Here is a 13763-nt window from a genome sequence, read left to right as displayed (position 1 = left end):
TGGATGAAATGATGTTCTGAATTTTCGCAACACAGTTGGCAACGAATGTCTTCCACTTTCTTGGAAAGTCTTGCTGCCAAGCAAGTGTTACCGTTGAATCTGTCCAAGCGTACGCCTTTGGTTTGGGGAAGCTTTGGTCGCTCAAAGATGATGATACCTCTTCCACCAAATATGCTCCAGGAAGTGCTGGACAAAGTTCCAACTGGGGAACGCATATGGCTCCTTTTTGGTGCAACTCTGGTCTTTGCTGTCAACGTCGTTGTGTGAACCGATCCGTCGAAAGATTTTCGTATCTACACAACTGCGGCGTAGGCTCTAGTTGACGCATCACAGAAGATGTAAAGTTCAATGTCCGATGGTTCTGGTGAGATTAAAACTACCTTTCTGGGCAGTGTATTATTTTTCAATTCCTTCAGTTGAACTTTGAGTCGGCTGTACTGTTGCTGAAGGCCTTTCGACAAAGCTTCGTCCCATCCGAGTCGGTCCATCCAAAGCAGTTGCACAAAAGACTTGAACTGTATTGTTGTAGGTATCGAAGCTTGAACTGTTGTGAGCCATCCCAAAGGATCAAAGAGCTGGGTGATTCCCAACAGTATTTCGCGTTTTATAGATGGTGTCTTTTCGTCCGGCTTTGCTATGAAACTGAAGTGGTTTGGATTTGGGTTCCACTTGACGCCTAAAATTTTTATATTGTAGTCGTCGCTTTTAATTGTCACCTCGTTGGTATAATCTCGAAAGTTTGCAGGTAATCTTTCAACAAGTTCTGGATTACTTTATTTCCATTTGCGAATCTCAGACACTGTCTCTTAAAGGACTGCTATGATTGAGTCCTGCAGTATCATTTCACTTTCCAGATCGGGTACTCCTGCTAACAAGTCGTCGACGTACATGTCTGTCATGATTCCTGTCCCTAACATCTTCCGCTAAAACCTGTAATGGACGAACAGAATGGAACGCTGATAATGCTATTCCGTACATGACACGTGTCATCCTAAATGTCTTTATATCAGTTGAGTTCGGTTGCTTCCAAAATAGTCGATGATATTCTTTATCTTCGGCGTCCAGTTGCATTTGACTTAACATTTTTGCAATGTCTGCTGAAAGGGCTACAGGGTACATACGGATACGTATCAGGATTCTGAATAGATTTTTCTGGATCTTGGGTCCCACCATTAGTCTATCATTCAAAGAAATTCCGCTAGTTAACCATCAAAGACAACGCGCAGCTTTTTAATTGTACTTGAGTCTTTGATTACGCAGTGATGGCTGAGATATTAGCTTTTCTCTATTGGCAGTATCATCTCCTTTGCGGGTACCTCTTCTATGTGTCCTAGTTTAGCAAACTCATTGACGAACTCGTTGTTTCATGTATACAGATCAGGCTGCTTTTCAAGTCTATGAAGGAGAATTCTGAATCTGCGTCGTGCTTGCTGCTGTGCATCACCCATTTCTCCAATTTCTTTCTTAAACGGCAGTTTCACGATGAATTTTCCTTCAGGGCTTCTTCGTGTGGTTGACTTGAAGTGTTCTTCACATCTTTTTTCTTCGTTGGTCAGGTGTTTAGTTACAGGCACTTCCACGATTTTTCCAAAAACGCTGAAAAATGTTTGTAAATGATGGCAGAAAGTAGGTTTGAAAATTGGAAGAATTGGAAGTTCGCACGTTCTTGTGTCCGATTACTAACCAACCGAATACTGAGAATCGATAAGTAACGGAAATGTTTGGTTTTTTAGTCGGTTGTTCCCAACCATCAAATCTTTGTAGTGTCTAGCTCCAATGATGAGGTCAACTTAGGCGAGCTTTTAAAGTCGAGATCAGCCAACTGTAGATCCTTTACTGTCCCCCAATGGTCTATGTTGATGTACCGAGAAGGCAAATCGTTTGTCATTTTTGTCAAAACTGCCGCGTAAATAATAATTGGTGCTTTGTTTTTTGGTGGAAGGCAAAGGTCATTCAACCCGCGATTAGCTGAGACTTCATTTCCTCCAAGTTCAAAAACACGATTATTGTTCGTCTTTCTCCTTAGATGATGTCTTTGAACTGCAGCTTCAGTTACAAGATTACTGTGGGTTGCTCGCAGATAAACTATTTCTCCTTTCACAATAACAGGAACAATTGCTGTCTGGAGAAAAATTTTCTTTGTCTTGTCTTCATGGGCGAGGGCTGCTGTTATCTTTTGATCGATATTTATTTGTTCTGCTGGAAGCTCCAGATATAAACTTTTCCTGTTCTTCGTGTTGGTTTTGCGGCTAATTCCAAAAGAGTTTTTCATTTGATTGTTAACTTGATGCGCTTCTTCTCGATGCAACAAAGTGTAATGTTTTTGTCCTCATTGGCGGCATGAAGAACCTTCGCAATTTTCTGCTCGATGTCCTGTATGTAGACAATTGAAACAAGGTCCATTGATTTTGATCAGCTGGGCTCGCTCCTTGACGTCTAAACCTTTGAACTTCGCATACTTTAAATTTCGGTTTTTCTCTTCACAACATTCGCATTGCTGATTCGTTGACGTGACATGAGTGTAAAGTTGTCTCTGCTTGATTTTGTTGCGAATGCGATCGTTTTTCTGTATTTGATGAACTGTTGCTTGGTGCTAATGACTCCAAGGCTTGAACTCGTTCCTCCAGGAAAGTCTTTAGTTCCTGATAAGTCTGTAGTTGTTTCCCTTTTGAAGAGAGCTCCCAGAACTTTCGTGGTTCGGTGGGCAGTTTTTCAGCAATCAAGTAGACAAAGAAGGGGTCCTGATACTCAGCTGGTTGTCCCATTTTCCGAGAGAAAGTGCTGCTCCATTGTGTTGACAAGTTTTCGTAAATTCCTAGTGTTTTCATTTGAAACGGGTTGATAGGAGACAATTACATCAATATGCTCTCACACTATTAATCTTTTGTTGTCGTATTTGTTCTGCATAATTTCCATTACAACATGTCGGTTACTGTGACTAAAGTTAACATCTCCTTTCACTGCTGACTTCAGGTACTGTAATCTCAAACTGTTTGTCAACTGGCCGTTTTCTATTACTGCTCCCTTAAAGCGATCGAAAAACGAGATCCATTCCAAGTAGTTTCCAGAAAAACTGGGCGAATCGAGCTTCGGCAGATTGATGTTCTGCATTTTTATTGTAATTGTTGTGCTTCCGGCTGCAAATGAGCTTTCTTGTGACGAGTGTTCTGTCTTTCGCTGAACAAACCACTGAACATAATCGATGGTTTGGCATATCTTTTCATCATACTCCTCTGACTCAGCAATTTCCTCGTCCAAATTGTCAGGATCATCAAAACGAGACTGAATATTTTGGTTCTGCTCAGATAAGAAGGCTTGCTTCTTCTTCAATAACTCAACTATCTGCCGCAGTGAGATAAGATCGTCTTCATTGAGAAGTGTGAACGGTTGGTTCATTATGCCGCTTGCTTCATAGTAGAGTTTTGTTGCAACTCCTCTGTGAGCTCCACTTGACTCTGGAAGTACTAGATTTTCTGGCATGTTTCCGATATGCTGTTGTCTCACTGTTCTTGGCTTTGGTCCTGATTCTGTTCTTTAGTTGTATTCGTTGGCTCTATTCATTGTCTTTACCTGTTGCTGTAAATATTTTGTGGCTAAAAGCTCAGAGATTAGGTTGAAACAGCGTTAAAAATGTAAATATAGGGTTGTATCTGTCCCCCCAGCAAAATTGCGGCCGATTTGAACGCGCGAACTGAGTCTTTGTACTTCAGGGGGCAAAGTAAGCTAACAAAAACCAAGTTCTCGATGAGAAATAGAGAGATTGACTTCCTCTGAATCTTTCCAAAATTTATGCATAATCTTGAGTATACCTTTACCACACTAGATATCCTCTACCGGGCCCTTGGTTAGGTTAATCAACCTAGTTATACGAGTTAATAATCTTGAATAACATGTTGGAGGATGATGGTATCTAGTGGGGGGGGTCCGCTTTTCATTTTCCCTTTTTTAGGTTATCAACAAATTTTTGAGAGAGTGGATGCTTTCGGTGGTTAACTATTTTATCCCTGACCTATTTTTCGGCGGACCATTAAATGTTGCGTCCCAACACCTGTTTTTGTTTAAATGCTCTATGCTTAAGAAGAATTCAAGCTCAAAAGGAAACAAGTGTCTGTGATAAAATCAGATGAAATTGTAATTTCTTTGTTCAAATCACGTGGTAATTTGGTAATTTTTTGTTGCATTTGTTGTTAAAGAAGTCATCTAGAATTGAAGTTTTGAATGTCTCGAAATATGAAGGTCAAAAGGTTGTTTACCGCAACATACTTAAAAATGTCAATAGACAAGACCCGGTCAGTAATTTCAAAATTTCTTACACTATAACCTGCCCCGTTTGAATTAAGGACGCGGGACACGAAGGCATTATATTTCCAATCTTGTGTGATTGTTAAAGTGCTCTTTAAATAGCTCAAGACGGGTGGCATTTGATCGGATCATCCAATTGGGGATTATAGTGTGTATTTTCTGTTTAATTTGCTATGCGTTCTTTAAAATTTTTAATTATTTTTTGACATGTAAATTTCCGATTTTTTTTTTGATTTTTTTAAACAATTGTAGCAGATGAAGTAATTGAGATCTGAATTGATTCAGGTTTTTTAAGTGAAAAAAAAATAAAAAGAGTGACGATAGCTGATGTTTCTGATTGAACTGTTGAAGTTTAAATAGCTTGATTATGATACCTCTGACTTTTCTCTTGGATTCTCCAAAAGCTTTCCTATTTGGCCGGGAGCTATAAAATGTCAGGCTCGCCTAAATCATCCGTTTTTTCTTGAAAGGAGTGTTTGAGCAATCATTTGCGATAAAATTATTTTGACAAATTTTCATGCAACCAATAAGTTCAAATCTCAAATAACCGTAATTTTGGGGAAAAATTATTCAGTTTTTATCTAATTAATTGCTAGTTATTTTAATATAACTAGATCTTAACAATTTTACAGTTACCAATTTTCGGTTTCATTAATTATTTCTGAGAAACAAAACTAAAAAGAGCATTATTTCTGTTTGCATGCTTCTTTGTCTTTGGTTTTTGGAAATTAAATTAGGAGAGCTTCGGAGAGGCTCTAGTCATCTTTTTTTTTTTAAAAAAAAAAAATGGGTCGGCTATAGTAATGTTTGAATTTATGAATATTTTTTGGCTTGAAAAATCATTTTCAGCTACTTTCTTTTATAATATCAGAAAAACAATGCATTAGCTCATTTCGGATTTTTGCAACTAAGTTTTGCATATACGATTGGAAAGAAACGATAAATTATGTGAAACATTTTCATCCCTTGCTTCATATGTTAATCTTAAAAGTTAAGATCACAATAAACGTTTTTTTAAATATCTTTAGTTCTGTAGATCAAATACTATAACCTAATCCCTTTCTGACGTTTGATTTTTTCTGATTTTTATTCTTTCATGGCGTATTTAGTCACTATTATTCTCAATTATCCTCCTAATTTTTATAGAAAGAACAACAAAAGCGCAATATGCTCCACAAATCTGTCCCATTATGAGTTGAACCGGGAAGTATAAAGGTTTTGAGGTCAGATATTCGATGGATAGGAAGCAATTATGCCATTTAAAGACGGTCTTTATCAGATAAACCTGGGGATATTAGCCCCACGTTTTTTGCACAAAATACAGGGGCGAATCAAAATGACGCAAGAGCAATAAGACTCAATTCCGAGATTAGCAAAGTAAACTGTATCGCGCTCTTTCATCAGAAAACTTTCCTGGCCGAAATAATTAAAGCATTAGCTGTTAGTGGACAATTTGTCCCATTTTACCTCTTTAATTCCACAAAATGTATCTTAAAACATGCATGAAAGACCAGTATACTGACAGGTAAATATACAACGTCTTTGTCCTGTGTCAAAAAATTCCACAAATTATCGCAACATTTATTAAATGTAGGGGCACTGGTTTTCAATTACTTTTTTTTGTGTTCATCGGTAGATCACGATGATCAATTTTGGTCATATTAAACAACTTTTTGCCAAAAATCACAAAATTTAAACGCTAAATTTATATCTAACGTTGGGAAAAAAACAATATTATCAAGCAAAAAATAATTTGAATGCAGGTTTAAAAATTTAAGGTTGTTAAGAAGAGGGGGTGGAGTAACAAAATTGTTTATAAATTTTGTTCACGACCTATGATGATTATTTATTAATGTTTTGGAAAATTTACCGTAATACGTCGAAATAAAACTGTGAGAGATCTTGCGCCGACAAATTCTCATAATTATTTAAAAACGTCCTTGTAAATCATTCATATCTGCGCAAAACTGTCAAAAACGTGAACATTTTTCTAATCAGTTTTTGCCTTCATAGCGGATGGAAAATTTTCTACCCAAATTCCGTAAAAAGCATTAAATAGAATTGCAAACAGTGTTTTCTGAAACTGTGATTTTGAAATTGTTATCACATTCATTACCAGAATTTTTATTACCCCCTTCCTAAGAAAAGACGAAAACGAGGGGCCATTTTGACCGATTTATTTTATGTTCATTGTTCAGGCCATGCATGATATGATTGATTGCTTTTATTTCCTTTAAAAACGATAAGGTGATTAGCTGAAATGGTTCGATGATTCTCTTCGTTTCTGTTTTATGCTATTATGTCGATTGCAATAGAGGCCCTGAAAAATAGTATTTCATTTCGGCGTCAAAAAATTGCGTGAGCTGCGAAAGAGCAAGCAAGGTGTGTATGTATTTACAGTGCCAGGAATATTGACCGACAGGAGGTATAGCCGACAAGGAGAACATGACAAATATCAACGCTGAATTCTGATTGATCGAGCAACCGTATCGGCCAAAATATCCACTTGTTTTTCCAGCCGTTAAAATTGGCGCGCGGCTGGGTTGTCGGCTTAAATTCTTGTTATATTTGGGTTGTCGGCCAACCCTCCTGTCGGCCAATTGGGCGATCGCCGTATTTACGTATGTGGGGAGTAATTGGAATATAGTAATGGTCACCTTTCAGTTGTTTACACTTGGGAAAACACAATAATGGAATCCTATAAGAAGGAAAATTGTACAGTGCTACGCACATTTGAGCAACTTCCATTTTTTGGTACTATTTGTTCAGAAGAAAAGAGTGTAATATTGTTATCCAACTTTATCACAATTGACTACAATTGGCTGAAATATTACTGATTAATCTTTTTGTTTTTCAAGATATCAGGATATTGGATTTTATTGAAAACAAATTTACTAAATTTACTTCATCAATTTAAGTGAAATCGAATTCACGATACAGTCCCTGTATTGATCAGGGATTTCATTGAGATTTGAGATAATTCATCAAATATTGACCTAATAATCCCATTTTAACCATTTCACTGTTGTTTATGATGCGATCCTTTGTTATTGTTCAATTTAGAGTCAAACTGTAACGTCTATAGCCTGTTTTCAACCTGGTGACTAGGCAAGTCTCAGTTGTCCTTTAAAGGTATTTTGAAGCGAAGTTTTAGCTCTTTCCCATAGCAGCAGAAATTATAGCCCCCATTACGGTATATTTCGTGATACTGAGAAACAAGACACCTAAAGAGAGCTGAACGGGGAAAAGGAGTCTTTTAAGGACCACGAAACAAAGTGGAACTAATAATTTTTGGCAAAATGATGGTTTTAAATCGAATCAAAGGGGAGTGCTGATTTTCTAAAGTTTCTTTTTAACGGAAGTACTATTTTCTTAGCCAGTGTTTTGACTTAAAAACAAAATCGAATACTGTAGAATTGGCTGATACCATGATTTTAAAACTCTGAGGTCATAAATGCTTTACTTGGAACTCTGATATCGCGGAGATAATTAGTTTGCAAAGTTTTGGAGCTATTCTTAAACAGACTTGTTTTAAGAACAAACTTGAGCAGTGAAGCACTATGAAAGAAGTACAGAGGATATCGCTAGTAGTGAATCTAAATTAATTACAACAGAAAAAACGGATAGAAGATTTTGCAAAAAAACAAGGGTAGTTTGTTTCGACTGGTTTTCCCCAAACGGTCAAATTGAACTTCTAACAGCCCAATTATTATGAAAAATTGACTGTGTTTTTGCTGTAAGCAACGGCACAATTGGAGCATTTAAATGGTCTTTGCAAGCAACAATAATGTGAATTTTGTCATCAAAAAAGTAAAGAAGAAGGAAAAAATTAAAATCGTGCGCGTGTTGGCCATTTTTGGACTTTCCCAAGTAATGAAAAAAGCATTTGCTTGCCAGCTAAAGATTAACATCAAAGAGCAACCAGAGATCGAAATTTGTTGCCACAAACGTCTTTGTGAAAACACGTTTTGATCAACAACATCTGATTAAAAAGTGTAATTCCGCAAGTTTCTGGCTACTATGTACATAAACCAAAGGTGCTCGATTCAACAGCAAAAATTTATCAGAACCAAATGGCAGTTACAACACATACTTGAAGAATCGAAACTGAAAAGAAACTGAATTGAAACATTTTGCAGTTTTTTAGCAGAGCACTTTTGGATCAAATCTTGGTATGTCAAAACCTGTTAAGGTTTCTGAGGTGTCTACCACTCAACTGAAACATACAGCTGACAACAAGCGCAGTTGGGAAGAATTCTTTTTCAGGGTGAAACTCATTTGTTCAAACGAAATAAGCTTTTAAAATTTCACAAAACCAGCCTTCCGCAAATCTTTAAAAGTGCACTTCGTCAGGTCCAATGTGCCTCTAGATTCAACTGGTGATTCCTTCTATAAATTCATACACAAGAAGGAAAAGAGCATTTTTTGACCTATATCACAAACTGTTTATTTCTCTTTGAGGGCAAACAAAAATAAAAACACAGCAGGACAAGTCCTGACGTACAATTCAAAGAATTTTCATTGACTAAGCAGAAAACTAGACATAGAACGGACAATGAACGGATTGAGAAAACCATTTAGAAAAAAATCCGATCCAAAAAATCGAAAAAACAGTAAAAATCAAAGTGAAATTGCCGCATGTGAACAAAAAACCACTCGCGAGAAAGCGAATTTTTGTTCAAACACTGTTTTCTCACTCTACTTTAAAATTAGAGCGCAAAAATTTCACGCCTTAAACCACTCGCTTTTTCGCTCTACTTCCTGTTTCGGCGTGACCAAAATCACTACTCCAATTTGACTTCAAAAATCATGAAAATGTGTGAACAGATCTTAAAAAACATAGCAGGACAAGTTCTGACGTACAATTCAAAGAACTTTCATTGACTAAACAGAAAATTAGACCAAGAACTGACTATGAATGGATTGGGAAAACCATTTAGAAAAAAAATCCGATCCAAAAAATCGAAAAAAATGTAAAAATCAAAGTGAAATTGCCGCATGTGAACTAAAAACCACTAGCGAGAAAGCAAATTTTTGTTCAAACCCCGTTTTCTCACTCTACTTTGAATTTAGAGCGAAAAAATTTCACGCCGCAAAACCACTCGCTTTTTCGCTCCACTTCTTGTTTCGGCGTGACCAAAATCACTACTCCAATTTGACTTCAAAAATCATGAAAATGTGTGAACAGATCTTTAAAAAAAAACATAGCAGGACAAGTCCTGACGTACAATTCCAAGAATTTTCCTTGACTGAAAAGAAAAACTAGACCTAGAATGGACTATGAGTGAATTGAGAAAACCATTTTCAAAAAATCAGATCAAAAAATAAGAAAAAAAAACAAAAAATCAATGTCAAAATGCCGCATATGAACGAAAAAACCACTATCGAGAAATGAAATTTTAATTCAAACAAAAAACTAGGCCTAGAATGAGCTGTGAATGGATTGTGAAAACCATTTAGAAAAAAATCCGATCCAAAAAATCGAAAAAAAAAACATTTAAAATCAGAGTGAAATTGCCGCATGTGAACAAAAAACCACTACCGAGAAACCGAATTTTTGTTCAAACACCATTTTCGCACCCTACTTTAAAATTAGAGCGAAAAAAAATAACGCGGCAAAACCACTCGCTTTTTCGCTCCATTTCCTCTTTCGGCGTGACCAAAATCACTACTCCAATTTGACTTCAAAAATCATGAAAATGTGTGAACAGATCTTAAAAAAAAAGACAGCGCCCCAATACAATTCAAATTCTTTGAATTGTAAAAAAAAGACAGCGCCCCAATACAATTCAAATTCTTTGAATTGTAAAAAAGACAGCGCCCCAATACATTTCAATTTCTTTGAATTGTAAAAAATGAAGATGTCTTTGTACTTTCATGGAAGAAAAGAAGTTTTGAACTGAAGCAATTGGCCTGTTGAATAGTCAATCCAACCAAAATGAGTCAAACCGACGCAATTTTACTAAGGAAGAGTTGACGATGTTTAAAACCCTACAAAAATCCTAAGATTGTGGCGGCTTTCTCTCACTTTGCTGTTTTAGAAAAAATCCGAACAAAGCATTGCTTCATTTTATATGCACACAAACGTACCAGACAGGATGAAACAGACAAATTTGTCTCATTGAGAACAAGAACAGATGAAAATCGTTTAAGTATCGAAATCAATTGGAACACAGATCTCGAGTCGACTTTAGCGAACCTTTACATAAAATGAGTTGCATTCGTGACAGTTCTTGTCAGACTGTTCTCGTGACCGTTCTTTAACACATTTGATCAAAATGTTCTGATTGAAAGAACAGGTTACTTATCGCTGATAAAAATTAACAGTTTTGGGTCACCTTAGGCACAAGAAAATCATCTCTCGCTGAAGTGAGAGAGAGAGAGAGAGATTTTAGGGGAATTAAGATTAAAACTCGCCCAAAGAGTATTTTCTTTTTGAAAATTCCAAAAAACGATGATTTATCCAAAAATTAATTTAAATGGTGGTTGACTGAAACAAAAGGTGTCTGCTGAATATAAACCTCTTCAATATATTACGCCTCTTCTTATTGGACTAAATGTAATATGCTGAAAAAATTTTAAAATATTCTTTTGAATATGGTAAGTGCACAATTTTTTGTATGAAATGTCCTAATTTCCGTCAAGGTATCTGAATATTTTTTTCAATAAAGCATGATAGTCAGTAATCCTTAATTACACTGAAGTTAGTTTGCACGAAATATTGATCTTACAAGTTTCAACAACTGTACGGGTACTCATATTTGCTGCAGAGAATACTTATAGATTCAACATTTCGTAGGAACGTTAAATGCTAACACCAACATAGGATTCTCCGCGTATTTATACCACTAAACGTACTTACAAGGTTCCTAAATAATTTTTTGGCGTGAAAACAAGCATTTTGAAAGTCCAAAAAGCGCATAGCTTGAGAAACGTTTATTTTTTGAGATTTGAGATTGTTTCAAAACAAATGGCCATTTTTGCTGTTTATATATTTAATGGAATTCATCACGCAAATATCTGCGCTTTTTGTTTTTCAAAAAGACCACTCTTCCATTCTTTTTAATCCTCCTTTTGCATCTTAAATTATGAATGAAATTATCGAATACAATAGACAAGGTCACAAAGGAAACGTTGAAAAACATTGTTTCCTTCTGTCGTCTTTGCTTTATCTTACTGCTCAATTTTTGCGGTCACTGTTTTTGTTGATTTAATTTGTCATCTTGTGTTCACGTGTCTAAGAGTACCTGCTTTTATTTACATCAATTTCAATACTTTCAATGGATGCTCTTTAAGTCCATATGGTTTTTAGCTCCCATTTTTAAATATTCATGGAAACCAGAGGGATGCTTTTGAGCTAAGCGGCTAAGAACTTGATTAATTTTGCATTAAATGCGCGATTGCTTTGCGCGTTTTACGTTTCTATAGTAAGACTATAGTAGTATATGCGAAAGGTGAGTTTTGTTTGTTTTGTCTTCTGTTGAGGCTTGAATTTAGTTGAGAAAACAAATTCCTCAGTTGTGGTAAATCAGCCAAAAGTAATTGTAAATCACCAGACACGTTGATTCATGGTAATATATTTTTTATAGTACTTCAACGTTTATGCTTCATTGCTTAATGTTCACACAAACAGTTTCTCCACTGATTAATTAGCCTAGCGTCCGAGAAATTGCAAAAATTGTTCATTTACTCATTAAAGGTGATTAATTTACGATTTATGTACCATAGTTGATTATTTGAATTTTTGCTTTTAAAAATGCTCAGTTATTACCAGACTTTTCTCAATTCTTTACCGTCTCAAAATCGGGAAATTTGGGTTTTTGGGTTACTTACAATTGCGTTGCTTGCCGCGCAATGGTTAATAGAACTTTTCGGATCTTTTATTGCGTCCGTCACATTACCAAAAAAGGATGTGAAAGACAACATCGTAACCAATGAAAAACAAGGACGCAAAGTTGGCGAAAGTTTGTGGAGATTGTCGTTTTACACCTCGGCTCTCGTGTACGGTTACGTAACTGTTTCGTCCAAGGATTTTTACAGCGACTCGTCCAAAATGTGGGGTAAAATTGAACAGGACTCAAAAGGTAGTGGAAAAAAATGGATTATGGAACCGATTCCTTTAGATATTCATTTTTACTATTTCATTGAGCTGGCGTTTTACACGGCCGCCACATTGCATCATATTAGCAAAACGAGTTCTGCAGCTGCGAACAAAGACTACTGGGTTATGCTCGTACATCACATATCGACGATTGCTCTTATAGCTTCCAGTTTCTATATCAACGTATACCGCGTGGGCGCAATGGTAATGTTGCTTCACGACTGGTGTGACCCCTTTTTGGAAATGGCCAAATTGCTTAAGTATTACAAGTTCATGGACACTAGTTTGGCAATGTTTGCGACTTTTGGACTAGTGTTTCACGTCACGCGACTTTACATGTATCCTTCTTTCGTGTTACGAAGTTCATTGACCGAAACTATCCCGCTGCTTCCTCTGAACCCAATGTACCTGCAATATTATTACTTCGCGAACCTTCTACTGCTCGTAATTTTGGTTCTGAACGGGATTTGGGCTGCTTTTATTCTCAAAGGGTTCGCTAAAGTTCTCTTCCAAGGAGGCGAGGCACACGATGCACGAAGTGATGATGAAAACGATTCTTGAGTTCATTCGACCGAAAAGACTTTAATCGGTCGAATGGCCGAAACTTGATGTGCGTGAGTTAGTAACTTAGCTCCTTCCCATAACGCCCACCACTCATAAATACTTGAAGTTATCAAGAGGGTGATTAAAAATACTTTACGTGAACTTTAATATGGGGTTATAATGGGAAAGAGCGGAGATTTTAACTGCTTGAATTTTCATATCTCAATGTTTGATGCTTTATTCATGCTCTATGTTGAATTTCTACTTAATAATGGGAGGATGTCAGTAGAGCCGAACGGGCGCATAGCAGAATACCATAAAATGAGATTTAAAGCCGAATATTTCCCGTGCTCCGATTGGTTGATCTTAGTACTGATTGCACTTGAGACAGTTTTTTTGTGGAAAAAATACTTACAAAACAGCGTACCGGAGGTCTATCCCTGGTCGTAAGCTGCCCCTCCCCTCGTCAGGGAGGTTGTGGCCAAGGACAGGCCAAGTGAGCGCAACCCGACCTCACACCATAGATAATCAAGCCACAATAATTAATTAATTCGCCGTTTCTTAAATTTCTTGCTCTTTAATTTAAACCTATCAGATTATTTGGTAAATCAAATTTCAGCGTTCGGCTCTGATTCTATTTTTTTTTCATTCGATTCTGTGCCCGTTCGGCTCTAATTCCTAGCTCCTTAATAATGATGTTTTTAAGCTAATAAGAATATGATGATATGTAATGCTTTGTTCATTTATTCTTAATCGTTTGTTATTATTTGAGTTTTAAGATTTTAGTATTTTAGCGGTATATCGCTCAAATTAAGAC

At 36.5% G+C, this 13763-nt stretch overlaps 1 protein-coding gene across 1 annotated transcript; it reads left to right on the top strand.

Annotated features, from left to right (window-relative positions):
* The first annotated feature begins 11516 nt into the window (after nt 1-11516).
* On the top strand, nt 11517-13048 carry LOC142337241 (ceramide synthase 6-like). The gene has a single exon (XM_075386386.1). It carries the CDS (start codon nt 12059-12061, stop codon nt 12962-12964), a length of 906 nt encoding a protein of 301 aa, XP_075242501.1. The 5' UTR covers nt 11517-12058; the 3' UTR covers nt 12965-13048.
* Nucleotides 13049-13763: the final 715 nt, after the last annotated feature.

Source organism: Convolutriloba macropyga, chromosome 3 (assembly GCF_964194025.1).
Source record: "Convolutriloba macropyga chromosome 3, txConMacr16.3, whole genome shotgun sequence".
Taxonomy (NCBI): Eukaryota; Metazoa; Xenacoelomorpha; order Acoela; family Convolutidae; genus Convolutriloba; species Convolutriloba macropyga.
Note: the sequence above shows the minus strand (reverse complement) of the source record. Positions and strands in the feature narration are given on the sequence as shown.